The sequence below is a fragment of the Cydia pomonella genome, chromosome 20 (assembly GCF_033807575.1).
Source record: "Cydia pomonella isolate Wapato2018A chromosome 20, ilCydPomo1, whole genome shotgun sequence".
Lineage (NCBI taxonomy): Eukaryota > Metazoa > Arthropoda > Insecta > Lepidoptera > Tortricidae > Cydia > Cydia pomonella.
The window spans coordinates 12909733-12937316 of NC_084722.1; the positions used below are offsets into that span (position 1 = coordinate 12909733).

At 37.7% G+C, this 27584-nt stretch overlaps 2 protein-coding genes across 2 annotated transcripts in view; both read right to left on the reverse strand.

The window, feature by feature from the left end:
* On the reverse strand, positions 1 to 19148 carry LOC133529138 (putative glucosylceramidase 3). Its single transcript, XM_061866775.1, has 12 exons — positions 19026 to 19148; positions 14173 to 14300; positions 11469 to 11523; positions 10109 to 10250; positions 9071 to 9227; positions 8390 to 8550; positions 7954 to 8077; positions 6652 to 6768; positions 5574 to 5721; positions 4260 to 4339; positions 3303 to 3592; positions 1 to 2458 (listed from the first exon to the last, which is right to left on the reverse strand). The coding sequence occupies exons 1-12, from the start codon at positions 19084 to 19086 to the stop codon at positions 2347 to 2349; spliced, it is 1575 nt and encodes a 524-aa protein (XP_061722759.1). The 5' UTR covers positions 19087 to 19148; the 3' UTR covers positions 1 to 2346.
* LOC133529137 (uncharacterized) overlaps positions 18387 to 27584 on the reverse strand; it is an 11383-nt gene continuing 2185 nt past the window's right edge. Inside the window, exons 2-4 of the mRNA XM_061866773.1 lie at positions 26219 to 26472; positions 20520 to 25768; positions 18387 to 18525 (exon numbers count right to left, since the gene is read on the reverse strand). Coding sequence (XP_061722757.1) covers positions 20764 to 25768; positions 26219 to 26472 — 5259 coding nt within the window. The 3' untranslated portion in view covers positions 18387 to 18525; positions 20520 to 20763. The remainder of the gene's footprint in view (positions 18526 to 20519; positions 25769 to 26218; positions 26473 to 27584) is intronic.

Below are 27584 nucleotides of genomic sequence, written 5' to 3' on the forward strand. Positions count from 1 at the left end.
TATAATAATAATAACGTTTATTGCTTTCACATTGGTGTTCATACAGATTCTTAATAATATAATGTTTCACAATATGACACCCTGTAGGTAAGGGTATTGCAATTTTATCTAACACTAACACATAAAACAATTCTATTTTTTTATTTACTTAAAGGCCATAGTCGGGTTTCCATCGTAAGTCGGCCCTTAAATCAATTTGACTCAGTGTTTTTTTTTTGTTAGTACCTCTTATGGTGAATGATTTATCCTAAGTATCAACATCCTACCTACTAGTCACTGTTTTTGACTAATGATTTTTTTAAATTTTTCTATAGTGTATTACAATACACTCAAGCGATTTGCTTAAAATTTTAAAATGATGTTTTTTAGTGAGATATGCATCGATACTCAAAAAACGAGTAGCAGTTAAAAAATAAAACATTTTTTTTATGTGGCTGTGAAGTAGTGACACCTCAATTTTTTCTTCTAGTTATAGACCATATCATTGGCCTACTATTTGCCTAAATAACAAAATTTTCCAGGCGGTACTTCCTACCAAAAATCAGCAAAATTAGAGTGACAGAGAAAAATGCCCGCAATTAACGAACTTCGATTTTCGCGGTTATAGCCCAGAGAGCATCAGAGATTATATTAAACGTGTGAAAATTTTAAAACTAAATCTCATCTCATACAAAAAGCTTCACTCCGGCACATTTTTTGGGGACGAAAAATAAGACAATGAAAAGGATTTTGACCCTTTTACAATAATTTGCACAGTATTTAGTGTGCATGGAGCCTATGAAGGGACCTGGTCTTCAACAGGACAGGATGTTACGATCCTCGGCATTTAAGGAACGACTGAAGAAAAGATTGTGCATGGATCGGCGGGTGGGTGAAGCAGACCAGACTAGGGCATCCAAAAACGGACGATTGTCAATACCGGTATTCGATATTGGCTCTCAAAACCGGAATTCCGGTATTAATAATGGTATCTAAGATGACCATTTAAAATAGTTTTAAGGTAAAATCAGTCAAGTAGTCAGTGAAAATGCTTCGTATTTGAGTAATATTTTGTTAACATAGGTTAACCTTTAAATTTTCTGTCCTAACAGGCATTTTTTTTTTTCAAAACTTTTACAGTTTTCGTGTCCTGGGCATGTTCAAAACAATAAAATGCTAAAATTATTTAACTTTGACTCTTGCACGGAGTTGAATTTTCCAGTATGGACCGCAAGTAGGTGTTTTTTTGAAAAATTACTAAGTAAGAAATCTTAATTTATTATATTATGCAATATTACGAAACTTGGCGATCGTTTATTCATTTTCATAAGATACCGGGAATAAGGGTAAAGTGAAAAATCACAGATACGTTAGGTACTGAGATGTAAACATTACAATAGGCACCTATTTATAGCTTTCCATGGGTTAATATAACTAGATAATACTTATAGTACAAATTACCTCAGCGATTAAGTTGCACTCGTCAACTCACTTCTAAAATCGATTAAGTTTTTTGGCGTTCGTGACCCATCCGTACAACTATGTTTGCGATATAATGGTTTCCCCTGTGCCATTATTGTAGCGAATACGCAGGAACATAATCCGATAAAATTACGCTAAATAATTACCGATACAGACGCAATGCACAATGCACATGTTACAAACGTTTTTTCAATATATTTGCTTTACAAGCACCAGCTGACTTTGCCAATTCGAACGGAACTCCTTTATGACGCAATCTTTCAATTTAAGTATATATATATTCAATTGTTCGACTGTCGTGTTGTATGTCGACAGAATGACGTACTTATATTATTATGTCCACAGTTTCTTAAAAGCAAAACCTGTCAGCTCCATCTTTGACTCCGTCTTTACTCTTTACTTTCCGTCAAGTGCGGCAAGGGTCAATCGCCGGTCAGTTTATATAAAAAAATCGTTTTAAAGCGAGGCCGAAAGCAGTGCTTCCAAGCGTTCTTACAAGTCAACTCTGTTGATAAGCGGAGGTTTATCTGGTTAGCCTAAAAAAAATAACATATTTATTCCACAGATACTGGGAAACTTTTCACTCTTTCCGGGCCTTTCTACCAACCTACCTATATATGTTAATACGCGTCGATAACAAATAAATTCTCACCACACCAGCTTGTAAAGGTTCTCTATTTTCTTCAAAAACTGATGAGAGAGTTGCATTTCATCCAAGAGATGGGCAAAGTAATTTGATGCTAATTATGAGTCGTTTTCTCATGTAGGCTTTTTTTATAGTGATAAATTTGAATAATAAATATTTAATAACGTTCACCTGGATTTTATTTGTAATTTTGTATGATTAATATTTTTCAAAACTTTGTTTAACTTCGCTACGGCGTCCTACGATGAGATAGAAGGAGCCAGGAACTCCAGTGTGGTAACAGAAGCCATCTCCAGAGCGAGAACGGTGTGTTCTTCGCCTAACTGCACGCGGATGTTGCGGGCGTTGCCCCTGCGCATAATAATACAACAGAATTATGAAAAGATAACTAAATTTTATGAAGAAAAAAAACGTTCAGACCCACAACAAATTGTTAGTTACAATTCCTTAGACTATATTAGTACCTACTCGTGTTCAAAAAGTAATTACAGTGAAATTATTAATAATTAAAAATGAAAATAAATAATACAAAATAATAATATTCCACAATTATCAAATTTCTTCTTCTTCCTAGGCTTGTCCTGGCATATTGCCACGGCTCATGGAAGCCTGGGGTCCACTTGACAACTAATCCCAAGATTTGGCGTAGGCACTAGTTTTTACGAAAGCAACAGCCACCGACCTTCCAACGCAGAGTGTAAAACTAGGCCTTGTTGGGATTAGTCCGGTTTCGTTCACTAAAAAGAGACTGGTAAATATTAAATGATATTTCGTACATAAGTTCCGAAAAACTCATTGGTACGACCCGGGGTTTGAACCCGCGACCTCCGGATTGAAAGTCGCACGCTCTTACCGCTAGGCCACCAGCAGTGGCAGCATGGTTACATTTTTATCACTTGTCACTATGTCCGTCACTTTCGCGCTTACATACTTGTTAGAACGTGACAGGCATGGTGACAAATGATAAAGATCCGATCATCTTAGCCCTACAGCGCTTGTTATCCCACAATAATTAAATAAATAAAAATAATCAAATTAATAATTCAAAATACAATACATAATTTTTAGGCCAAGCATTATTTGCCTCCATTTGTCATAATTGGGACAGTCAAAACTATAACTAGTAGGTCAAATTTAACTTGCAAGATTTGATACAGACATCGGGACAGAAAAAAAAAAGCTTGTAAGAACTTACGTGTTATGAAGAACGACAACAATAGTATTCCTGGGAGTCAAGAACGCGACGTGATCAACCGACTTCTCCAACAGACCCTTCTGTTCCTCCACGTCCAGCCTCACGGAACCCCTCGGGATCCACTTGGAGAAGTGTCCCATAGCGTAAAACATGGGCTGCTTCACAAACTCGTTATTCTCGGGGAACACGATGATAGGGGAGTCCACGAAGTTCTTGACCCAGTTGGGTCCGCCTGTCTTGTCCAGGCAAAGGTTCCAGTCGATCCAGCCGACAAGGTTGTAGTTGAGGTCCTAGTAAACATTTTTGTTTAATTGTCACAGTACGGTTTTCTGCAGGATTCAGTTTTCTGTAGTATGCTATGCGTACAGTATCCCGCAAATATAATGCTCGTGTGAATGTTACTATATTAGCACGTATACTACAAAAACGGGATCCTGCAGAACACCGTCCCCGCAAAAAACTGGACATCAGTGGGAAAGAGCTCATAGTTGACCTAATCCGCAGAACCCTGTACGTAAGCTGCACTTATGACGATAACTTTTCATACTCGTAGGGACACCACAGCGGGGCCGATTGGTTGCGCAACAAAGTGGAGTATAGTGGTGATATACCCTACATAGAACTGTATACTTTGTTGGTGCTGTATACTTTGTTTGGTCTAAAGCCAACTTTGGTCTTTAGACCAAAATAAATGGCAATACGTAAGACAGGCGGCTAACGAAGTAAGAAGGAGGAAACAATTCATCGTGTTGCCCAACTGTGCTCAAAGCACCAAACGAAATGAACTTTGATAACTTAGGTTTGGTCCCTGATATGATACCAACTGAGACTATATTGGGGCAATGCATGTCAAAAGACTAGGTCCTGGTCTACTACCTGCTTCATATTAGATTCTTTTAAAGTTTCAGTTCAGAAAGGGACCCTCATATCATATCATAATGTAGTAAAGTAACTTACTTCCAAGATGTCATGGATGTAGGACTGGGCACGTGACCAGTCTCCGAGTGACACTTTTTCCGTCTGCCAAGGCATAGAGCCTGTAGGACAATACGTAAATTCGTTTGTATGTGGTTTTTTATTACTTATTGATGAAATTAATGATTCATTTTAATGTAATGATGAAAATTTGATACAAACTGATAACTATAATTTGTAATATTTGCACAGATAAGTTCTCTTTTTAATTTAATATTTTAAAAGTCCTTGTCAAACGTGTTAGTGTAGGCTAAACTTATAAAATAAACTTGTGAATACAACCTTATATGCATATGCTGGGTGTTTCCTGTAACACGAGCAAATAGTTAAACCATAATATATATTGTAGGTACTCCTAAAACGATTATGACTCTAAAAAATAATGAAATCTTTAGATTTTAACTTTTTCATACAAATTTAATATTATTTTCAATGTACGGTCGCGGAAATTGATTCTTTAGCAACTTGCGGTTCAAGTAAATTTGGCTGTACATACTTATGGTAAGAATTGTCCATTGTAACGTGACACGTTAACTGCTAAAGAATCAATTTCCTCGACTGTACGCTGATATCAGTGTGTTTGACTTTGACGTTGCTTATCACGCTTTAAACATAACAAAATTCGTAATACATTGCGTCTTAGAATTAACTTCAATGTGTAATAAATAAAAATCAAAACATAAATTATTATTATTATTATTATTTTTAAGTTTATGTATAAGTTTTTTAAGTTTAGTATTATTTATGTTTACATTATGGAAGTTAATTTTGTAATCTCTAAACATAAATTATTTTTCAAAGTTGTTGAACAAATGTTGGTCAGTCTGAGGAGTACAACCTACAGTTTAATTTAGTGCTCCTGTTACAGGAACACCCGGTATAAAACCTCGTCATAATAACCAATGTCAAAAGTAAACTGTCGATGACAAAAAGTCTATTTTTTAAGCAAAATGTGCTTTATATATATGTTCATAATTAATATTTTTTAGTCAACCTTAGAGCCTGTTAACAGTGAACATCGAAAGTACATCCGTTATCTACTATCGCTCGAATATGCGAGAGCGATGGAAAAATAGTAGGTAAGTTCGTGGTAACCCTGTTAAATATACACAGAGCGTTTGCCATAAATGCATCTATTTGTGACCTCAAAAAATCAAATCGGGTCAGAAATGACGGAGTTCTGAGGTAACTACACGTACATACAAAAAAATACGGTTCAATACGGCTAACATACTCGTACATACAAAACAAAAATAAATGTGAAGTTAATTAAAAAACAGTTGTAATAGGCATCACCTTCGCAGGCTTCAGTAGCAATGACGAACTTATCTGGGTGGTTCTTGACGGTTTCCTCGAGTATGAAAGCAGGCGTGAATTTGTCGGTGTACCAGTGCACGCCTATACCGTCGATCCAGTCCAATACTTCTGGATGCTTCGCTACCATCTGTGGGCAATATCTATCTAAGTTTATATACGGACCGATTTCCATTTTGTTGTAGATTTTTTCGTCTAATTCCGATAAATTTTGGTGGATTTAGGGTGGGATCACATCCAGCAGCATCGAGCCGTATTTTGCCTATGAGGAATCGCTCGTTAGTATAAAGATGCGCACGCATGCTTTCAGTTTTCCGATGCTTACGTATCACATCTTCATACAACAGCAATTTCTCATAAACAAAATCCCGCTTGATGCTGATAGATAATTCCACCCAGCTCTGTACATAATAAGCGCAATTTCAAGGTACGTCTTAAAAATTCTTCCACTGAGTTACGATTCTCGTACTCAACGGAAAATTACATAGGTACATTAGGGTTCAAAATAGAATGGACAAGTTATGAATGAAATCATTCATAAACTGTCCATGGAAATTTGAACCTGATGGTACCTATTTTGTCCCAAATTGGGATTTTGTGCCTATTTAATCCATCCAGTATTCGTTCAAACATTCGTTAAAACTTTGGTGATCTAATAATTATCTCCTAAAAAATATATTGAAATTTATTTCAGGAGCTTAGGAAGGAAGAATAGCTTTGAGATCCTAGCGAAATAAAGGTACTTTTTGTATGAAATTTCATTTCGGAAAAAAACGTTTTCCTTGTTGTCGATCGCTTCAGCAAACTATGTTCTAGGTTTATAGGATTAGGTTTAAAAAGGTTTTTCAAAACTTTTGAAAACTTAACAAGTTTTGAAAGAAAGTAAAACCTATAAACCTGTTTTTTCATTGTGTCAATAAAATAGAAAATAATCATGGAAAATAGAAAATATTTAGAAATGGAAAAACGTTTTAACGTGACGTAAACGTTTAAACGTTCTATATGGACGATCACGTCGTAGTCCCTATTAATCGTTTCTAATATACCTACGAGTACTTACCACATTAAACCATAATGGAATAGTGAACCTCTGGTCATCTACTGTCAGAATCTTCACGTGGTTAATATCAGAGGAGTTCTTTATCGTAGGCCCCAAGTTGTTAATAATCCACTGGCCCTAGTAACATATAATCAATATATTTAATAAAAATAAGTAATCTTCAGCCCTTATATCTTAGATACATCTGCGACGACTGTAGAGACTCCACCTACATTACAATGTTGAAACTAAAAACAACCGTTGCTTTATGGTCTTGATGTTATAGTTGTTCGTTTTGTAGGTGGCCCTGAACGGCTAATCCTTTGTCTATTGTAAGTTAAACTGCACGTGCTACTACTTGCAAAAAATAATTCTAATTGGCACCTGAGCGCGGGCTAGTCCAACGGTCAAAAAACAGTGTAAGTGCGCTCTCCGATAACGCGCCTTTGTTACGCATCTTGAGAACACATTTTAGACTGGTTCTGTAGCGTTCGACTCACCGGCACTCAGTAACCGTAGAGGGACACACAGCCTTGCTACATATTTTTCCATTAGTTCATTTTGAATCTTATTGCAATTCCCATAGACTCGTAATTACATTTATTTATTTATTTTTTTATAAGCCATTTGGAGCCAGCTACAAAACGAACCACTATGACAAGAGTTTAATTTTGTGAAATAAGACCAAAAGGATTATATCGCGTATAATGAATTTAAAATACATCCCGACATTTAGAACTCTTTACAGCATTCGTGATCAATGGGTGACCGAGGAAAAGTATTAACCTGTGTCAAAATGACAATGTGCATACTTACTTTTGGTACAGAAATATGACTCAAAATAATTGCATGGATACGTGATAGAATCCGTTTAAATAGTTTTATTTCCTGAATAAGTATCGCGGTAACCGAAGACAATATTAATGTAATTTCTATTGAAAAATGCGATCGTGTACGGAATTTCCTGCAGATGGATTTGGCGGCATTGATTTACTCGTTGCCACACTAATAAATAAATAAATAAATAAATATTATAGGACATTATTACACAAATTGACTAAGCCCCACAGTAAGCTCAATAAGGCTTGTGTTGTAGGTACCTAGACAACGATATATATAATATATACTTAAATACATAGAAAACACCTACGACTCAGAAACAAATATCCGTGTTCATCACACAAATATATGCTCTTACCATTACATTTAAACCCGGGACCATCAGCTTCATAGGCAGGGTCACTACCCACTAGGCCAGACCGATCGTCAAAGCTAATATTAGAGCAACTAATATAATAGGAGCATCAAACCGAAAGTATTAACCATTTTTCCAGGTGTCCATCCCAAATCTTGGAATCTCGTGAATGGTAAAAACGCGTTCTGAGGCTCATTGGTAGTGGTGACAGCCCAAACGTCGATATCGTGCTTCTTATATTCACGTATGAATCTGAAAAAAAAGAGCTGTGTAAGATTGTACCGGTATATCACTGGATTTAGTGTTTCATCCAATTCTTCAGTTACACAGAACCTATAAGGGCGTGCGGGTGAACGGATTAACGAAGAATAGAATGAGCAACGCTAACTGGCGTGGCGTGGAGGTGTACGACGGATTTTACCTACAATGGCACCCGCACAAGCAAGCGGACGCCCAGAGGCCAGTCAGCCTGAACAGTTAGCCAAATAGCGAGTTGAGCATTGTCGTATTTTATACAACAGGTAGCGAGCCTTGTAAACGTTTTAAATGCGAGACAAATCTTACTTCGCGATGTAATCGGCATATGTTTGCATGAATTCATTCTTGATTACGCCGGGGCCTGAGGGCTTCTCGTTGGTCTTCATCCATTTCGGTGGGGACCACACCGTGGCCACGATGTGTATATCCGCCGTGGCCACTTCTTTGATATGCTGGATCATCGGGATCTGCATACAAATTAACAATGTTGTTATTCCATCTCGAGAGCACTTAAACTGGGACTATTCAATATACTCTATGACTGGAACTCTGGTTTTGGTATAGATATTTTGCTGAGGAGAACCATTTACAAATAGATCACGTATCACGTTAACGCATGTCGCTGATGACGTTTTCTTCTTCTCGCTCACTATTGTTAATTTTGTGTGCCTTTAATAGCAGTAGTCAGCTGAGCGCGCCCGAACAATTGAGTGAAATACCATTGGTTGTGGGATTGAGGGCGGCTTAGCGAAATGGCCAAGCCACAATATTTTGACCATTAGGCCGGTTGTAGATGTCCGGTGTTTTCGCCGGACAATTGTCCGGGTTAGGCGACGATGTCTGGTTTTCTTGGGTGTAGCTGTCGCTAGCCATGTACAAAACCGGACGTAGTCGCGTAACACGGTCCGGTTTCCGGCGAAAACACCGGACATCTACAACCGGCCTAAGACGAAAAGTTTTATAACATAGTCAACAATAAAGTCGGACCTTATAGTTGAAGTCCTCCGGCGCAAGCGTGTAATTGGTGAGCTGCCCGTCGTTCCACGGCAGCTCGTTATACGCGTAGAAGTGTGTCGAAAAGTCGCAGCCGCCGATGGGTACGCGCAGCATGTTGTATTCGAGGCCATTCTTGCCGAAATATGAACTAGGTGCAACAAACATTGAATTATTTAGTTTATAAGAGTAATTAAAAAAGGTTGTGTGCATTGGTTAATATAATCTTAAGCTCTACGAGGCAATATCTATGGTTAAAAGAACCCAGTAAGGACCTAGGACGTGCGCACTTTTTTATTGATGATAGTTATACTGTTGAAAATTACAATTAGAGTAGGCGCTCGGTAATCCGGCACTGAATAATTTTCCTCCGTGCCGGATTATGGGAAGTGCCGGATAATTGATGCTGACGACGTATTCATATTCATACTCTACTGCAGAGACATGAAGTATATTAATCCCTTCCCATAAGAGAAACAAATTGTCCACGCAGCTCTGTGATGAATCTAGTTTGAACAATTGGGTTTATAGGAATATGCAGTGCTCGTTATGAAGGTGGTCGAAAGTCTTTGCTTATGACTCCAAAACGGCAGCAGAGACGATACACCCTCAAATTGCTTGTAGAGTAACAAGGCGCAAAAAGAAACACCATACATCGTTCAAATGAAAGACACTGGAACCCACCGATAGCTCAAATAAGAGCCACCGTTTATTTTAAAAACCAACAATTTTTTTACAGCTTTTGAGAGAAAACTGCGTTACCTATACGGTGGGGTCAGCTGGGGTAAATATAAGACACGGGTTAAAATAAGACAAACTCAACAACTAACTCGTATTATAAGTATTTCATTTCTATTCCACTAAAAAAGAAGCCTTCTTATAAATGTAATAGGAATGAATTAGAATAAGTTTATGAGTCTTAAAAACTTTGTTTTATTTACCCCACCTGACCCCACCGTATAGGTAAAGCAGTTTTCTCTCAAAAGCTTGAAAAAAATTGTGGGTTTTCTCCTTGTTCAAAATTACACTTACTTGATCAGATAGTCTTGCAAACGCGCAGACGAGAAGTTAGACCAGTGAATGCCGGCCGCGTCCGTAACCGCGCCTCCGAACCCTTCGATGGTCTGCCTCTTCTTCGATAGATCTATTACTAGAGTATGCGAAGCTCCTTCATCTGAAAAGCAAATCGCGGGTTACGGTAATCAAATTTCATTAACACAATTGAGTCAATCCAAGTTAACTCTACACCGACTTCACATGCGACAGAGTATAGAGGTGTTGCCGTCAATCATTTATTAATTGAATGAATGTGCAAAATAGGTAGGGACGGTAGGGTAGGTGGACCGTTGGTGGTGGGTACGCGGGAAAATGGGCATCGGGCATTTTAGGTGGTATATCAAACAATAGTCATCACTGGTCTGACTTGAAAATCGAGGTCGGAGCGTGTACCTACGAAAGGACTTTTCATACAAAATAAGGGTCAACAATGGACAAAGTTCGCCATCTTAAATTGCTTCATAATTGATCCAACCAATCATGACCAAAATTGATAACAGGGAATCTGAAAAGCCGCCTAATATGACTCCGTAGTCAAAATTGGCACAACCGGCCACCATTTTGAATTTCTTCATTTTTGGAATAATCATGTTGAAATCATGTGTCTGAAAATCCGAACTCCGAACGAAATCCGAAGTAAAAAAACTATTTATTGATAAGAGTCCGTAAACAGAATTGTAAAAACTGGCCGCCATTTAGCATTTCTTCATTTTTATCCCGATCATAATGAAAATCACGGAACATGTTTTGTGATGAAAATTTATGTCTGAGCATCTGAAAGGCCCATCTTGAACATCTACATTTTTTATTAAATTGCATTGAAAATTAAGGGAACATTAAAAAGTCTTTGAATCAACTGGAATAAATAATTCTGTCTTATTTGATAGCCCGTTTTGACGAATCCCGAGATTTTAGTTCAGGGCGAACTATATGTATATAAAATAGAGGTATGTATTACATAAACGCTTATAATATGCTTAAAGCAGCGGTAGCATCATGGTTCCATTTTTATCACTTGTCATTGTCACTATGCCCGTCACTTTCACGCTTACATACTTGTTAGAACGTGACAGGCATGGTGACAAATGACAAAGAGCCGACCATCTTAACCCTACAGCACTATGCCCGTCACTTTCGCGCTTACATACTTGTTAGAACGTGACAGGCCTGGTGACAAATGACAAAGAGCCGACCATCTTAACCCTACAGCACTATGCCCGTCACTTTCACGCTTACATACTTGTTAGAACGTGACAGGCATGGCATGGTGACAAATGATAAAGAGCCGACCATCATAGCCTTACAGGTATAGGTAACATTTGACAAATACACTTACTCCATTTGTAGTACGAAGTAAACTCTCCTTCGTGTTTCTTGAAACGCGATCCAGCCTGAAACGCAACAACATGTTATATAAATAATATTTGACATGATTTATAGGTACGTTATGTATATTAATATATGTTGCAGTAAAACAATCACTTTTGCAGAATACGTATAATTTTAAACATTTTTCAAAAAAAAAATAAAAACAAAATTGAATTTCATCCTGTATAAAAAATTTAAAATTTACAAAATTTACCAAAATCACTTTTTAATCGTAAAACTAAAAGTCTGCCTTCCGCATAAGGGGGGGGAGGGGGGGGGGGGTAAAACTGAAAGGTAAATAAATATAAATACGGCTGAAAATTTAGCTGGAAGGAAAAAAAAACCGACAGATGTTGATTATGTAGCAATTTTGCTACAGCTATTAGAAACAGCCAGGAGTTACACGAAAAAGGTCGGCGTTTTTTTTTTTTTTGTATGAGCGCCATCTAACCATCAACGCCTGAATTATGAAACCGCATAGAGAGACAACAGAAAGAGAACTGAGCCAGCTGACAACTAGTCACTGGAGAAGTTCAAAAATAAACCGACAGATGTTGATTATGTAGCAATTTTGCTACAATGTATATCAAGGGAAATGACACTGGCTAAATTGTAGTCAATATTGTGTTGATAAAAGTGAGAGTATTTTAACTACTAAGTACTATTGATAGTAGTAATTAGGTAGGTCTTCGTTTATCTTTGTTATTATATCTTAAAAATATAAGTTTGACAGTCAAACAGACATAGTTTCGCATTTACGAGTATAAAATTGTCACTTACCTGAGGAGGTATTGATATATCATTATCATAACGACTACATATAATATATTTATCTAACTAATTCATTTTCGATACAGCTGGCAACTAAAAAGAAACAACATAAAAAATATACATACAGATGTACTTGTATGCTCTACATTATGTCGCTATTGTTGCGATGCCAATAATGCTGTGGGTACATGGATCGAAACCGGTTTTTTTGCAAAAAATTTGGAAGAAACAAATATTTCGGTTTATTTTATATTCCAAATGTAGGACTCAGTTGTGTTTTTAGATACCTAACTACTTTGTATATTACATTTCCAGTTAAACAGGAAATAATTAACAAAGAACGAATAAATACCGTTTTACTTTACCTTACCTTAAATACCTGTAGTTAAAGTGGAGTTCAATAGAAATGGCAAATAATGTAAACAAATCAATTTAAATCCATTTCTTCGTAATCTCACACTTTTGATTTTATCAACAGTTTATTACTGGGTGTTTATTTACTCACCTGCAATAATTTACGTGCTGAATATACAGGTCATACTGAGTAACTTTTACCGTGGGACCAACCACGAAATCACGAAAAATAATTGAATATTTTCATACATTTTGGCTGTCTGACCTTGACATTTTCTATGGGAGAGTACTTTTTTTCGCAATTTCGGGGTTGGCCTCATAGTAAAATTTGCTCAGTATTACCTAAATATTTACCCCGTAAATTATTGCAGGTAACTAAAAAAACAACCTGTATATATTTTTATTTATTTAAGTATATCAATCACTAGTTAAAACATAAGTCAATTTAATAATTGAAAATAACGTGACATGATAAGTTTAGAGTCTTAGGAGTTATTACATCTACTCTTGCACAAAGAAAGCCAAGAAACCGATTCAGTTTAATAATTTGTTACGATTTTAATCTTATTTTGATACCACTATGATACGTTCACAATGACTGGTGCATGCGAAATGAAGATCGTCGTGCGTGAAACTGAGTAGCGCGTAAATCACGAAGACCTAGATGATCGTCAAATTCGTGTCAAAACCAGATACCTTAACTAATTGTTGAATAACAATCGGCCTCTATGTTTTCAGTTTGACAAACGTGAAACAATAACATGTTCAAATTTCCGCGTGTCGTTTTAACATGGTATAACTACGATTGTATTGCGGTAGCTATAGTTCTTGTGACTCTTAAGACGAAAGCACGGAATCGCCTTTTCATACAATCGTAGTCCTCATTTTCCTCTCTGGATATTAACATTATTGACATATGATTATTGAAAATATTTCGACACAATTTGTTGTATATCAACTACAGGTTGCCAACTACAAGCCCCTACGTTTGAATATATTTAAAATATATAAGAGCAAGGAGCATTTAAAAATTTGTATAAATCTCTTAATTTTTACAATAATCAAAAAATCTAAAGAAGTCAAACATAGGGCATATCTATAGTTACATTATACATCAAATTACCTTCGTAATATATTTTCCATAATGTCTATAGAGAGGAAAATGGGGACTAAGTTTGTATGGAGAAAGGACCGTCCCCTTTCGCAAAGGTCGCATTCCAGCGGAGTGCACAGTTGATTCGTACGGGTAGTATCTGCCGCTCGCGGGCTCCTCTGCTCTCGTGTGTGGGTTGTCTTGCACAGTCCACACGCACACTACGGAAGCAAAAGTATTAAGTAGGATTAGTCTGATTCTAAAGCTGGCCATACACACTAGGGTAATGCCTATGCCTGCGCAGTTTTATCAACTGCACAGGTAAAACGGAGCGTGTGTGGCATTCGACTGTGCAGTTTCCTATACAGCTTTACCTGTGCAGTTGGACTGTACATGAAAACTGTGCAGCATACCCTAGTGTGTATAGCCAGCTTAACATTAAGAAAGTACCTACCTCAGATGAAGTGTAGGCGACGTATTTGCCGCTCGCGGGCTCCGCTCGTGTGATCTCGTCGCAATAGGTCGCGTTGCACACACACACTACGGACCTTTTCTCTATCTGACGTGGTGCACATGGTTTGTCTGTGAACACATAAAAATGGTCAGGTAAACAAGTCTGCCGTGGCTGAGCATTTATTGGAGTCAGGACCAAACCACTGGATTACCCTAAAATCTTTTCCGCGGTTCGCCGTTTATGCAGTATAAAAGTGCGGGAACCCACATTAAAATCGAAACAACATTGCAGTTTCAATCCGGACGAGGGTTTTAGGATCTCATCCACATGGAATACAGTCATTAGAAATTCTTCTCCGAGACCACGAGGACAACGCCGTCCTCGAAACGAAGGAGGTAAATTTAAAAACTTAATGAACTATACGCGATGAAGTTTTAGAAAAGAGAATATGAAATGAATGAATATGAAACAGCCACAGTAATTTTACTGCCATCTTTAGACACATGATTAAAACATTCAGAACGCCATTTTTTTTATGATAGAGGAGGCAAACGAGCAGACGGATCACCTGATGGTAAGCGATTACCGCCGCGCATGGACACCTGCAACACCAGAGGGGTTGTAAGTACGTTGCCGGCATTTAAGATGGGAGTACGCTTTAAATACGCTCTGCTCCTGCTTCATTTGACTCTGATCCTCATTCTTTTTTTTATACTACGTCGGTGGCAAACAAGCATACGGCCACCTGATGGTAAGCAGCCTCCGTAGCCTATGTACGCCTGCAACTCCAGAGAAGTTACATGCGCGTTGCCGACCCTAACACTCCGCACCCTCGTTGAGCTCTGGCAACGTTACTCACCGGCAGGAACACAACACTATTCTTTCACTGATACCTATGTGTTAAATTTCTTAAATATCAAAAAGTGACGCAATCTAATAGATCAAAGGCCAAAGCAAAGGTATGGCGGCATCGTTTCGAGCGATGGCGCCACAACCTTTGGGTTATGTCGGGTAAGATGGCGCCGACTCTATTTCAAATTCTGTTTGGTTTTACTAAATAATAATCACAGACAGAAATAATCGTCATAGGTACTCCTCCTGCGATTAGAACGGGCTTAGCGAGCGGTTTTAAAAGTAATGTTCAAAAAACCTTTCTTATTTCCAACGGTTCAACATTATCGGGACTGTAAAGTGCTAACTGTGCGAGGCTTATTTATTCGGCAGGTGATTAGTAGGAAGCATAAAACATTGCCATTTAACTCAGAACTAACACGTAATAGGCGACGTTCGGACCAAGTCTGTCTTGTGCATAATTATAGGATGAAGCACTCTGGTCGTCATTTCCACTACCTGAGCCCAAAGTTATATTTATAATCGTATTAATAAAATAAATGATATTTATAAATTAACACTTAAAGAATGCAAGTCAAAACTTACTTCCTGGCTGATGACCCTAACCTATGATGAATTGGAGGATCTTGTAAAATGAAATTAAATATGCCATATTTATGGTCACCCCCCCCCCCCCACACACACACACACACGCACGCACGCACGCACGGACGCACACACCCACACACACACGCGCACACACACACACACACACACACACACACACATACATTAAAAAAATAAAATAAAATATCTTTATTTCAGAACCATAAAAATTCCATAAAACATTGTTAGTACCATTCGTTATAGCTAGGGGTTAGTAAGTACATTAAAATCAAATCTAAATATAATAAGAATAATAAATAATGAATAATATTGAAATCATGATTTAAAAATTAGTTAAAATAATGAATACAAAAATAATTAATAAATTAGCATGCAAATTCAAATTCCTTTTAGTTCACTTTTTCTTCTTCTTTTTTATACCAATGTGATGTTTTTGTTATTTTAATAACCTCACTAATGTAATTCTAATACATTGCAAATTATTTCTTAAGAGTAAATCTTACTACTAGTTTCCGGGGTGAGGGCCTGGAGATCTGTATTACAGGTTTACGCCTAGTTCAGACTCCAGTCTCTCACAAAGGGTATAAATCTAATTTGCCTTTGCTCTATATAATAGCAATTGTTAAATGTACCTATCCTTTGTGAGGTGAAAATAAATATAAATTTTTTTTTTTTTTTTTTATTACTTAGCTAGTGGATGGGGCGTAAATTGCAATCTCTGATCCTTCATTAGTCGAGACTGTAGGTTATATATAGTTTTGGAATACGAGAACACTCACATAACTCACATTGTTTAATACATCGGGAAGAATGAACAAAAGCCAATTAATATCAGAATTGTATTTCAGTAGCCTTACCTCGAATTTGACACTGACATGTTCGCTAGGATGTGCGTAACTTACTTTCTATGCATCTCGCTCTGGCATATTAGCGCGAGCGAGATGTATAGAAAGTAAATTACTAAGACGTTAGCGAATACGTCAGTTACGATAAGGCAGTAGAAAGGTTACATATTCAGGGGGCTTACCGTGAAAATCGAATCAAATTAAGGGGATCTTTCTCTTTTACTCCAATGAAATTGTAATAAGAGTGACAGAGAAAGATGCCCGTAATTTTCGAATTTCGATTTTCACGGTTATAGCCCTGAGTGCGTAGACAAGATGCCAATCGTCACGCTCCGTTCTCTACTGATGATCTCAGTCCCGTAACCCGTAGCCTAAGCGAAGTCTAAATAAAATATGTTTAGAATCCGTTAATATTTTCATTAATAAAATTATATTTTCTATATACTTATAGATAATATTATTGTGTATGATAATGTTAATCGAATTGAAACTGTCGTGAGTCATACTAACATAAACAAATTTTACGGTTTAACTAACGTATAATCGTGACCGCTACTCATGCACTGTTAAGGCCACCCCACACTAGCGTATTGTCTGCGTCTAGTCAACTCGATGGCTGCTGCTCGACGCAACGTCGGCGCAACTGCGCAGCGACACCATTTTCCATAGTGCTGACTAGACGCCGACGCTCAAAAGACGCTAGTGTGGGGTGGCACTTAGTGCTTGAATATGGAATCCTTGGCACTCCGAAACATGTCGCGCGAGTGACTAAAAACAGGTAAAGCACTTAACACTTATCCTGCCGTCAGGCCTTACGATCGTGACCGATTTCTGCGCCGACGCACGACGCTGAACCAGATCGTTTTGCGTTTCACGAAATATAAGAACATCGTCAACAATATTCGATATACTTACCGGGTGTATCCTGTAACAGGAGCAATAAATTAAACTGTAGGTAGGCTGTACTCTTCAAACTCACCAACATTTGTTCAGCAACTTTTAAAACAAACTTATGTTTTCATTTTTATTACACATTGAAGTTAATTAACTAAGACGCAATGTATTGCGGATTTTGTTACGTTTAAAGCGTGACAAGCAACGTCAAACACACTGATGTCAGCGTACACTGAAAATAATATTAAATTTGCATGAAAAAGATAAAATCTAAAGATTTCATAATTTTTAAAAGTTGTTAATCGAAAGTTAAATCGTTTTAGGAGTACAATATATGGTTTAATTATTTGCTCGTGTTACAGGAGACACGCGGTATAAGAAATACTTTGTCTCGAATTGCAATAATGTTTGATATTTCTGCAGTTGAACTATTTTTTTTACATCAAGAAATATTGTAAACGATGTGGTAAAATTTGGTGAAACGTAAAACGATCATTTGGCCCGATATCGGGGCCGATGTTATCCGTCCGAAGGCAGGATAAGTGTAATCAATCCTTAAGAAAAAATCCGTAAAATTAACTTAATCTTTGACGTTGTACTACGACGGGTATTAGAAGAAGTATTATAATACCTAATCAATATTAGGTAATTTAGACCGCCCATTCTCTACCATAGTCTAAGTTGTTTGTTTAATTTGTATGTCATTATGTTCTTCTCATATTGGTAAGCAATAAAGCATATTTGTATTGTATTGGTTTGTATTGTATTTTACTTTGACTTTTGAGTAACGTATAAAATAAAATAAAAAATAAACGCAGCAAATTAACCTTAAAGTCTATTCATCTGTCTTTGATAATTAATATACTTAATCGTATTAAATTATATGTAGATAATAAATAAATTATGTTAAATAATATAGTAACGACCAGACTCAACCGGTGATTACAAGGAGTTGACTCCAGGGATCGGAAACCGGTATTTTTTGTATGGGAACGAAAACGGTATTTTTTCGTTCTTTGTTAATTACTTAATTTCTAGGCAATCTAATAATACGAAGTCGTTATCTGAAAACACAACTGAGTCCTACATTTAGAGTATAAAATAAACCGAAATATATGGTTATTTCGATGTTTTTGCAAAAAACCGGTTCCGATCCCTGGTTGACTCACTATACTACATACAATGAACGAATTAGGTACCTACTTAGGTACAACATGTATTATTGATTCCATAATTATCCACAATGTGGTCGTGTATAATCATTCTAGCCGAAAAGTTACAACCAACCAAGGTTAAGAGGAAATGGGAGGACTTCTGCTCCACACAAACGTAGTTCCCATTTCCCTCTCATGATATTGACATTATGGAAAATATGTTTATACAATTTGATGTAAGTGTATTAACCATAGCTATGCTCAATGCTCATTCGTTTATTTTTTTTTCGATTTTTGGATTATTATAAGAGTTAGGAGAGAAAGATAAATGCATACAAAATAAAAGCTCCTAACTCTTAATAATGTAATTAAAAATTCTACAAAATCAAATGAATCCTCATTTTATGAAACTGTCCACAGTTTGGCGAAAAAATATGTATACCTAGTATACCTACCACTTAAGATTTCTCTTGAAATAAATAAATAAACATATGGTTCTTACCAGCAGCGACGATTCCCGAAGTAATCAGCGTGAAGATTGTCACGGCGATCAACGACGCCATTTTAACGTGTCTCCAGCTCGATAGCCGGAAACGAACTGGGTTCCGCCGGTGTTCCGTAGATTACTTTATCTGCTTGTTGGTACCTACAGCTGAGTAATCATTAAAAGGCGATTTTTTGCGAAAACAAACGCCGATCAATTGTTGAGTACATAATAAATACAACCGGCAAATATGAGTATATCGTATATCGATATGTGATTGATCAGGCAGGGGGCTGATTTTTACCCGACTGCCAAAGGGAGGAGGGTAATGTTTTTCGAGTGTACATTAGTATACAACTATACCTACCTACATCTCATTTCGTCAAATATGCATAAATTTAATGCATACATTTTACTCCGAGTACTCGCTTTCAGAGTCCAGGTTTCCGAAAAATACAGAAATATAAATAAATAAATAAATAAGTTGTATGGTTTGGGTTGCTATGGTTGTTCTGTGTTCCGCGGAGATCCAGATCTTTTATAACCGCCTTACGACCTTGCCTTCCCTCGCCTTGCGGCTTTTCCTGACTCCTGAGCTCTTCTGATCATATCCCGCTCACAGTCGCAGTAATCTGGGATAAATGAAGTCCTGTACGATATCCAGATTCGATAGTTAAGTTTAACGGGTCCGTCCTTTGCACAAACATCGGCTTGATCTTAGATCTATTAATAACTTAATAAGGAGACCGTATTCCGCGCTCTTTTTTCGTAACTCTTTGTGGAAACACAGCAAATAAGATTCGTGTGGGCCGTAGATTATTAATGAGGAGCCCGCATATTCATATGCCCCTAATCAAATATCCAATCCCTCAAGACCCTTCTCATGATTTGTCTACGACCCTTGAATAATTCTGTTTTAGACGACAGCGGCGCGGCGGCCGCAAGCCGCGTGGCCCGCCGCGCCGCGTCCAGTCCTCGGCCTTAGGGTTCACAAGATCTACAGCGAACAGGGGCCCATATCTCGAACGATATTAGTCTAATATTATTAGTGTGTTGCCATGGTAACCCATATGAACTAACAATTCCTGGACTAATATTATTTATACTCCCTTCGGTCGTGTTTTAATTTATCACCGCTCGTTGCGAATTTTCTATTTTCTGCACTTGTATCGTAAATAACTATAGTCTAATACCGTTTGAGAAATGGGCCCCAGAACTACCTAGGAACAAGTTTATAATTATCTGTGTCAAATAACAGATAGCAGCAAGACATTATGAGAGGTTATGTTGACGGACTCGGAAATAATACCCATTGAATAATCAATTATATTTTATTACAATAACGTATAAAAATAATTGCTACTATAATTTAAATTTCTATTTACACTTCACATTCCCACTTATATTAATAATTTAATTTCCTTTTTTACACATGTTACATACACAAATGCCGATCTCTTACAGATCGATCTCTTACACTTACATTATAACAGTTTTACATACATACCAAACGTGGTAAGAACACAACATTTTTATATAACGTATCAGCCTAAAACACATACGGTATTCATGACGTGCAATATTGGTACAATGGGGTTGGCCGGGCAAAGTATTTACGCGAAATCTCATAAAGCTAAACTTGAGACAGGGACAAGCTATGATGGTGCCATCCATGCAAACCTTCGACATTGTTGATGATAGTACAATATTTATAGCTCATTTCAACACTTTAAAAAATCCCTTACACGGCACATCACTATTCTTCGTTTAAATCAACTTTTACACACATCATCTTACATTTGTACGGAACATTTTCTTTCATGGGTTCCTCCAAAGCTACGACCTTTTCAAAACGTTCAGAGGCGGATGGTGCCATTTCTTCAGTTCTCGCTCTTGGGGTCTGGCTCAACTTGCTAAGAGGTTTACTCTTTAATGCATCCGTTAATTTTGTCAATAAAGGACTTTTAGGCTTATTTAGACCTAGTTGACTGGGAGCACTCGCTCGACCTAGTGTCCGTGGAGTTGTTTTTAAAATTGGTTTTGATGTAGACTGGGGTTTAAGTTTTGATTCAGGGGACAAACGTGACGTTCCTATTTTGATTGGTTTACTAATTGGTTTTGCTGATTTTGCTTTTACAGGAGTTCGGAGAGTTGGAGCGGTTTTGCTAGGAGATGTTAAAGGTTCGCCTAAACGCTTCGGAGCGGTTCTCACCTCTCCCTTCCCATGCCATGGAGTAGGTTGTCGTACAAGTGGCTTAGGCTTGAAACGTTTGTTAGCAGACACTTTTGGTTTAGCAGTCGTTGGAGATCCCTTGGATTTACCAACAAGACTTGGACGTTGTGTTGTAGAACCGAAAGTGATCGTAACTTTATTTTTTGTTAAAGGTTTTAATTTTGGCAAAACCGGCTTTTTTAGCTCTTGCAAGCCTTTGATTGACTTTTTAGAGGTTAGTGACAGAGTCGGGCGTTCTATACGGGTTTGGGTCGGCAAGCTTGCTGTAGAAGACATTCTAAAGGATTTAGAAGGGCTGCTTCCTTTTGAACCTCGCATAGAATTTGGCTTTGCGTTTTCTGTTCTTGGTTTTGTTACGGTAGAAGCTGTTTTAGGCTGTTTCCTTTGTGACGCAAGTACCGGTTGCTTAGCTTGCAGTATCAGCCTTTCTTGCTTTGGTACGCTTATACTCCTGGAACTCATAGGTAACGGTATAGCAAATAATTCAAAATTCATATTTCCAGGAGGGGACAAAATAGATCGCAGCCTAGCAGGATCTGTGATCTCATTGTGAATCGATTCGAGTCGATCATTTAAATCCGTATGCAAAGCATATATCTTGTCGTTGATATCAGCGTGATGATCGGTTAAGGTCTGAATTACGTCATTTGGATGAGGAAGTGGTGGTAAGTCTTTAATGGGACTATTTCTGAGGGTCGCTTTTAATGTTCTCTGTAAATCTTTTGCAACCTGTTCTGCATGTGGTGTTAAGTTGATTGGGCTACTGGCTTGTAATACTTGCTTGAAAGCGTCTCGCCCAGTAGAAGCTACTGGTGAATTTAATAAATTTTGTGCGTGCTTCTGTACTGTTGTACTTATATCAGAGAGAGTTGGGGCGTTTAAAGAATTTTGAATAGTTTTCATAGTATTTTGAGTTTGAGATCGTAGATTATCAACGACTGTATCTATTGAAGTAGTTGGCTGTAAGGTACTTTTAAGCATTTGTGGCCTGTTGTTCGTTATTGGAGAATTCAACACTTGCTGTGCACTTTTCTGAATAGATGTGCTAATATCAGATATAGTTGGTGTATTTAAAGTTTGTTGAATGTTTCTCAATGTACTTTGAGTATGGGATCGAAGATTACTTGTTACTTCATCTATAGAAGGCACGGCTTGCATAGTACTCCCTAATACATTTCTTGTGGGATTTATAGCAGCAGAAGACTTTAAAATGTTTTGAGTACCTTTGTGGATTGATTCACTTAGGTCAGCCAGTCTTGAAGTGTCTAATGTTTGCTTGACGTTATTAAAAGTATGTACAGATTGAGCTTTAAGATTATCGACTGCAGCATCCAAGGAACTCTTCGGTGATTTTAAAATACTATTTGTATTTTTTAGAACATCACTAGCGGCTCTGGGAGAATTTAATGTATTGTGTAGATGTTGGATCCTATTTTGCGTTTGTGATTTAAGGTTTTCTACAACAGAATCGATCTGTGAAGGAGTCTGTAGAGTGTTTTGCAAGTTTTTTCTGCCGGAAGCTAACAAATTGTTAGCATTCTTCAATACATTATTGTGTACTTCAGCTAAAGCAGAAGGACTCATTGATTCATGAATACTTTTTACAGTGTCTTCTGCGTGAGATTTTATTCTCTCAGCTAAGTTCCCTACTGTATTACTTGCTTGTAAATTTGGATTTTTGGGAATATTCAATAAATTCAATGCATTCTTATGCATGGTTGAAGTTATGTCAGCTAAGGTCGGATTATTATTTAACGCACCACGAGACGATACAAATTGAGCATTTTTATGAGATTTTACTTGAGTTGTACCCGTTTTCTTTTTTTTCTGTGGACCTATAGTCAATGTAGTGCCAACAAGTCCACCATTATTGCCTAATGTTGAAGCCAAATTCAATGGTTTCAAATCTAACGACTTGGGAACTGCTAGTTTAGCTTTATATCTATTCAAATTTAGCCCTGGCAGGTCTGTGGTTTGTGAACTAGATCCTAGCAATGACGGAAGAGGCTTTAACTGAATGATATCTAAGTTAATGTCCTCCAATGGTTTCAAAGGTGAGAAAATAGAAACAGGATTAGAAGAACTTGGACTAGCAGATTGTACAGGATTAACGTCTGAAGCAAAATCGTCTGAGTCTAATTCAGAAGAACCATCGTCGTCGTTCGCCGTTCTAGCCAAACCGTCTAGAATTTCGGAGACCCTTGTTCTAATATCATCTAAAGTAGGAATATTAGTATTTAATGCAGACAAATCTGGAAGATTGAAACTAGGGGTACTAAATATATTGAAGTCGTTTGGGTTTATCAAAGGCGCTGGTTGCACGATACTTTGACGCAATTTCGTCCCGAAATCGTTTAGATGTTCAACTAAGGATTTAGAATTGGGCCGAAGTATATTGATAATTGGTCTGCTAGATAATGAAGTCGGTCGAAGTATATCCATTATTGGGTCACTTGCCAAAGTTTCTAAGTCGTTTTCAGTATTTACATTATTTATTGAATTACTTTCTTCAAGTTCAGCTTGTTTGGATATCTTAAGTAGATCGCTTGGGCATAATAATTTGTCTGTTTTAGTGCTATCATCAATATTCTGATTAAGGTCATTCTTGGTTTCTTTTCCATCCATACCAAGGATATTATCAATGTCACTTTCATTTGCTTCTTGTGATACGGTATCGTCTTCTTTCGATTCCAGTATTTCTTCGTTTTGCTCTTGTGCTCTCTGTTCATGATTTTCACTTGCCATTAAAATAGAATCAGACATATTTTGAAGATCTTGAAAACTGACTGCTTCCGCTGATGCACTCTTATCTTGTAATCCTTCTTCAATGGGATTACCAGATGTAGGAGATATGAATGTTGATTCTACGTTAGAGATTTGGTCAATGTTTTCCTCAGAACCTTGGTTTCGTGTTTCGGCAGAGTCTCCAAGAGGAGATATCTCTTCAACGTTGTGTTTTATGCTATCAAGTGCATTTATGTTACTTTTTTGCAGAGCTTCCAATTCCTCTACAACACTTCTTCTAATTTCCTCCAGTGATTTAAGTGGATGAAGTATTACTGGCACAGAATTACTTCTATCTTCTGCTTCGTTTATTTCGCTTAAGTCAACAGAACCGGGAGCAACATCACTTATATCTTCTTGAGAGATTATTTGTGTATCACTCTCGCTTTCTAGCGTTTGTGTATCATCTATGATATGAAAATCTTCCGAATCATCAACTTCTTCATCTTGAAAGATTTCACTGCTTTTTAATTGTACAACTTCAGCGCTATTACTAGTTATAATATCTGTACTCTTAGCGATTAAGTCATCGGCCCGCTCATTGCCAATTTCACCTGTTTCAGTACTAGAATCTAGCAGTGAATCCTCCAGCTGCTCCATATCTACTCCTACTGACTTATTGGTTTCTGGTTTCAGTCTCACACAGTTATCGTCAGATGGACTTGGAACAGCGTCTAAAATGTCTGTAGCTACCGGTTTTCTTTTTGGTATAATTTGTATATTGGCTGACTTGGATTTATTTAATTTGTTTAAGACAGTTGTGATTTTAGACGGCTTAGTTGTCAGTTTGACAGGCTGTCTTGCTTCTGTTTTTTGCAATGGATGTAATTTTAAGCTAGGTATATTAATTTTTGTTTTTGGTTTATTGTTCAGCACATCCAAAGGAATCAATTCCACGTCCCTTAGTTTAAGCAGATTTTTCAGAGGAAAAGATAACCCTGGTTTTTCATCATTATTTCGACCAAACAATAGAGACTGTAATGGACCTGTATATTTTGCGCTCTTATCAGCTATAGTTTCTTGGTTAATGGAAGGAGATGTGTTGCAATCTAAATCATTTTGCCTATCCGACTGACGGTTAAAATTATTTTCCATGAGTATATCATTATTCACTTCAAAAACTTCACTACTTATTTGACCACTCAACGAGTCTCTGGTATCTGCATTTTCCATCTCATTACTCTCTGAGTTCGCACCACTTAAAATATTGTTAATATTTTCAGTTATTGTTTTAGGGTCTAAACTGAGCAAATTAGGTTTTACTTTTAACTTAAGCCCAGGTAAAAGTGTATTTAGATTATCATCTGCAGTAACTACACTTTCATGAACATCACTCGCAGCAAAACCACTGTCACGTTGTCGGTGAAGCATACCACTTGGCAAAGGTAAATTAAGTATATCCTCCAAACCTTTACTTGGAGTCCTATAACTGAGAGAATTCTTAGAGTTACCTAAAAGGGAATGTATACACCTAGTTTCTTGTACGTGAGATGCTTCAGGTATGGCATCACTGTCATCCATGTCTCGAGGACTTACTATTACTGTGACTACGTTTCTGGCTTCCTCTGGTGTACCATCGATGAGGTCGGCTAGTGACGCCACGTCGACGGCTGTCCTGGTAGCATCTCTTTCGAGGGCGTCTCTATATTCTTCGTCTGTGGCCTCGCGAAGAGTCTCCAGAACAGATGAGGCGAGACCGACTTCCGGATGCAGAAGCGGCTTTGATTCCTCTTTGGGGTCTGGTCTGGAAAAAAAGGATTGTATAAGCGCTAACAAATCTACTTTTCCAAAACTCGTAAGCATCATAACAACCTAAAGGTAGTTAATTCCTGAATTCTAAAGCCGATTCCAATTTACCTTGACCATGACAAATGGTATAACCTAAAACGCACAATTATCAAGGCATGGTGAGCATATATTAATCAATCAATCATTTATTCAACTACCGGAGCGAAATGCATTGAACTCGTGATATTAATCATATGTCGTTCAAGTGGATTAACGAGAAAGGATACGAATCGACGTAAAATCAGGTATTTTCATAACTAAGCAGTGGATAGATCAATTAAGATGGTTTACCTCATGAGTCTCGTGACATTTCCAAAAGAACGGACCGCGTGAGGCGCGAAGTAAAACATTTTTGCAACTAAGCTGCTACCTATTAATGGACTATTTAGAGTATCTAGTGACTCACCTCATGACATTCCCAAAAGAACGGACCGCGTTAGGAAAGAAGAGCGATGCGGCGCCCTCGGAGTCGGCGTCGCGAGCGCGGCACGGACAGTCGTCCACGCCGTCCACGCCGTCCGCGCCGCGAGCCACGGCCACAGCTCCGGGAGCAAGAGTAGACGCCGCGGCGTCCACAGGGACGCCAGTGACGCCGGGAGGACACGGGCAACACAACGTAGTCTGTGTCTCAGTAGCGTTGTTGTCATCTTGTGCTGATATCTTTGTAGAAAAAAATTAGTGTTATGTGATTGCTTTCTGAAACCTGTGCGTATAAAAGGAGACCTTTGCCTAGCCTTTTTTTTTCATTGGTTTACGTTGGACCATATCAACCAGTTTATTCAGCCAACAAAAACTCCCCAATGTCACACCATAAATCCAGTCTAGATCACAGACCTACCAAACGCTTCGCTTAAAGACAGATGAAGTGTGCGAAAGCCATAACGTACCTACCTATATGTTGTGGTATCATGGTTGTTAAGCTCAAGTATATTTTCAGCAAAGCTATTGTAAAAAAGGCATAGCGATAATATTCACGGTGCAAACCTCAGCAGCTCGAACAAGGGTAATTTACTGCATTAAAAATAGTGATCAAAATCCTATTTTGCTAACAGAAAACCGCAGCCAAATAACACTAGACCCTACTCATAGTGTTGTGTTCCTGCCGGTGAGGAAGGTTGCAACTGGTGTTAGGGTCGGCAACGCGCATGTAACACATCTGGAGTTGCAGGCGTCCATAGGCTACGGTAACCGTTTACCATCAGGCGTGCCATATGCTTGTACATATGCACCGACGTAGTATAAAAAAGGGGTTGTGATTTACTGTATGTTTAAATTTATGCATGAAACTTATTCCTTTTTTTTTTCATGCAAAGTTTTCTGATATCGGTCATGTTTTAGAGATAATCAGCCCGATTCGAAAAATGATTAAGATCTTGGAACGATCTTTAAAAGATCGATAACTACAAACGACATGTAAAAATTAACGTTTATTTCGATTCCGCTGTGATCTCAATCAGATCTATCTACGATATTTCTAACGTCAAAGTGACATTAGTTGCCCGAATCGAGCTGTTTTTGTCAATTCTACGACGTACAAACGATATCTAAATGAGAACTTATCTTTATCGTATTTCATGCTTCAAATCGGGCCGAATGACAATTCTTGTGAACATTTGCTTCTGTAATAACTTCATGAAAAACGCCTTTTTGGCTTCGACGCTTGCACCACGTGTCTTGATGTAGACATACCTACTGACAGACAAGTTTTAAAGGAAACTCGCAATTTTTATCCCACCCCGGTTAAAAATGTGGCTTAGCACTTGTTACCACAA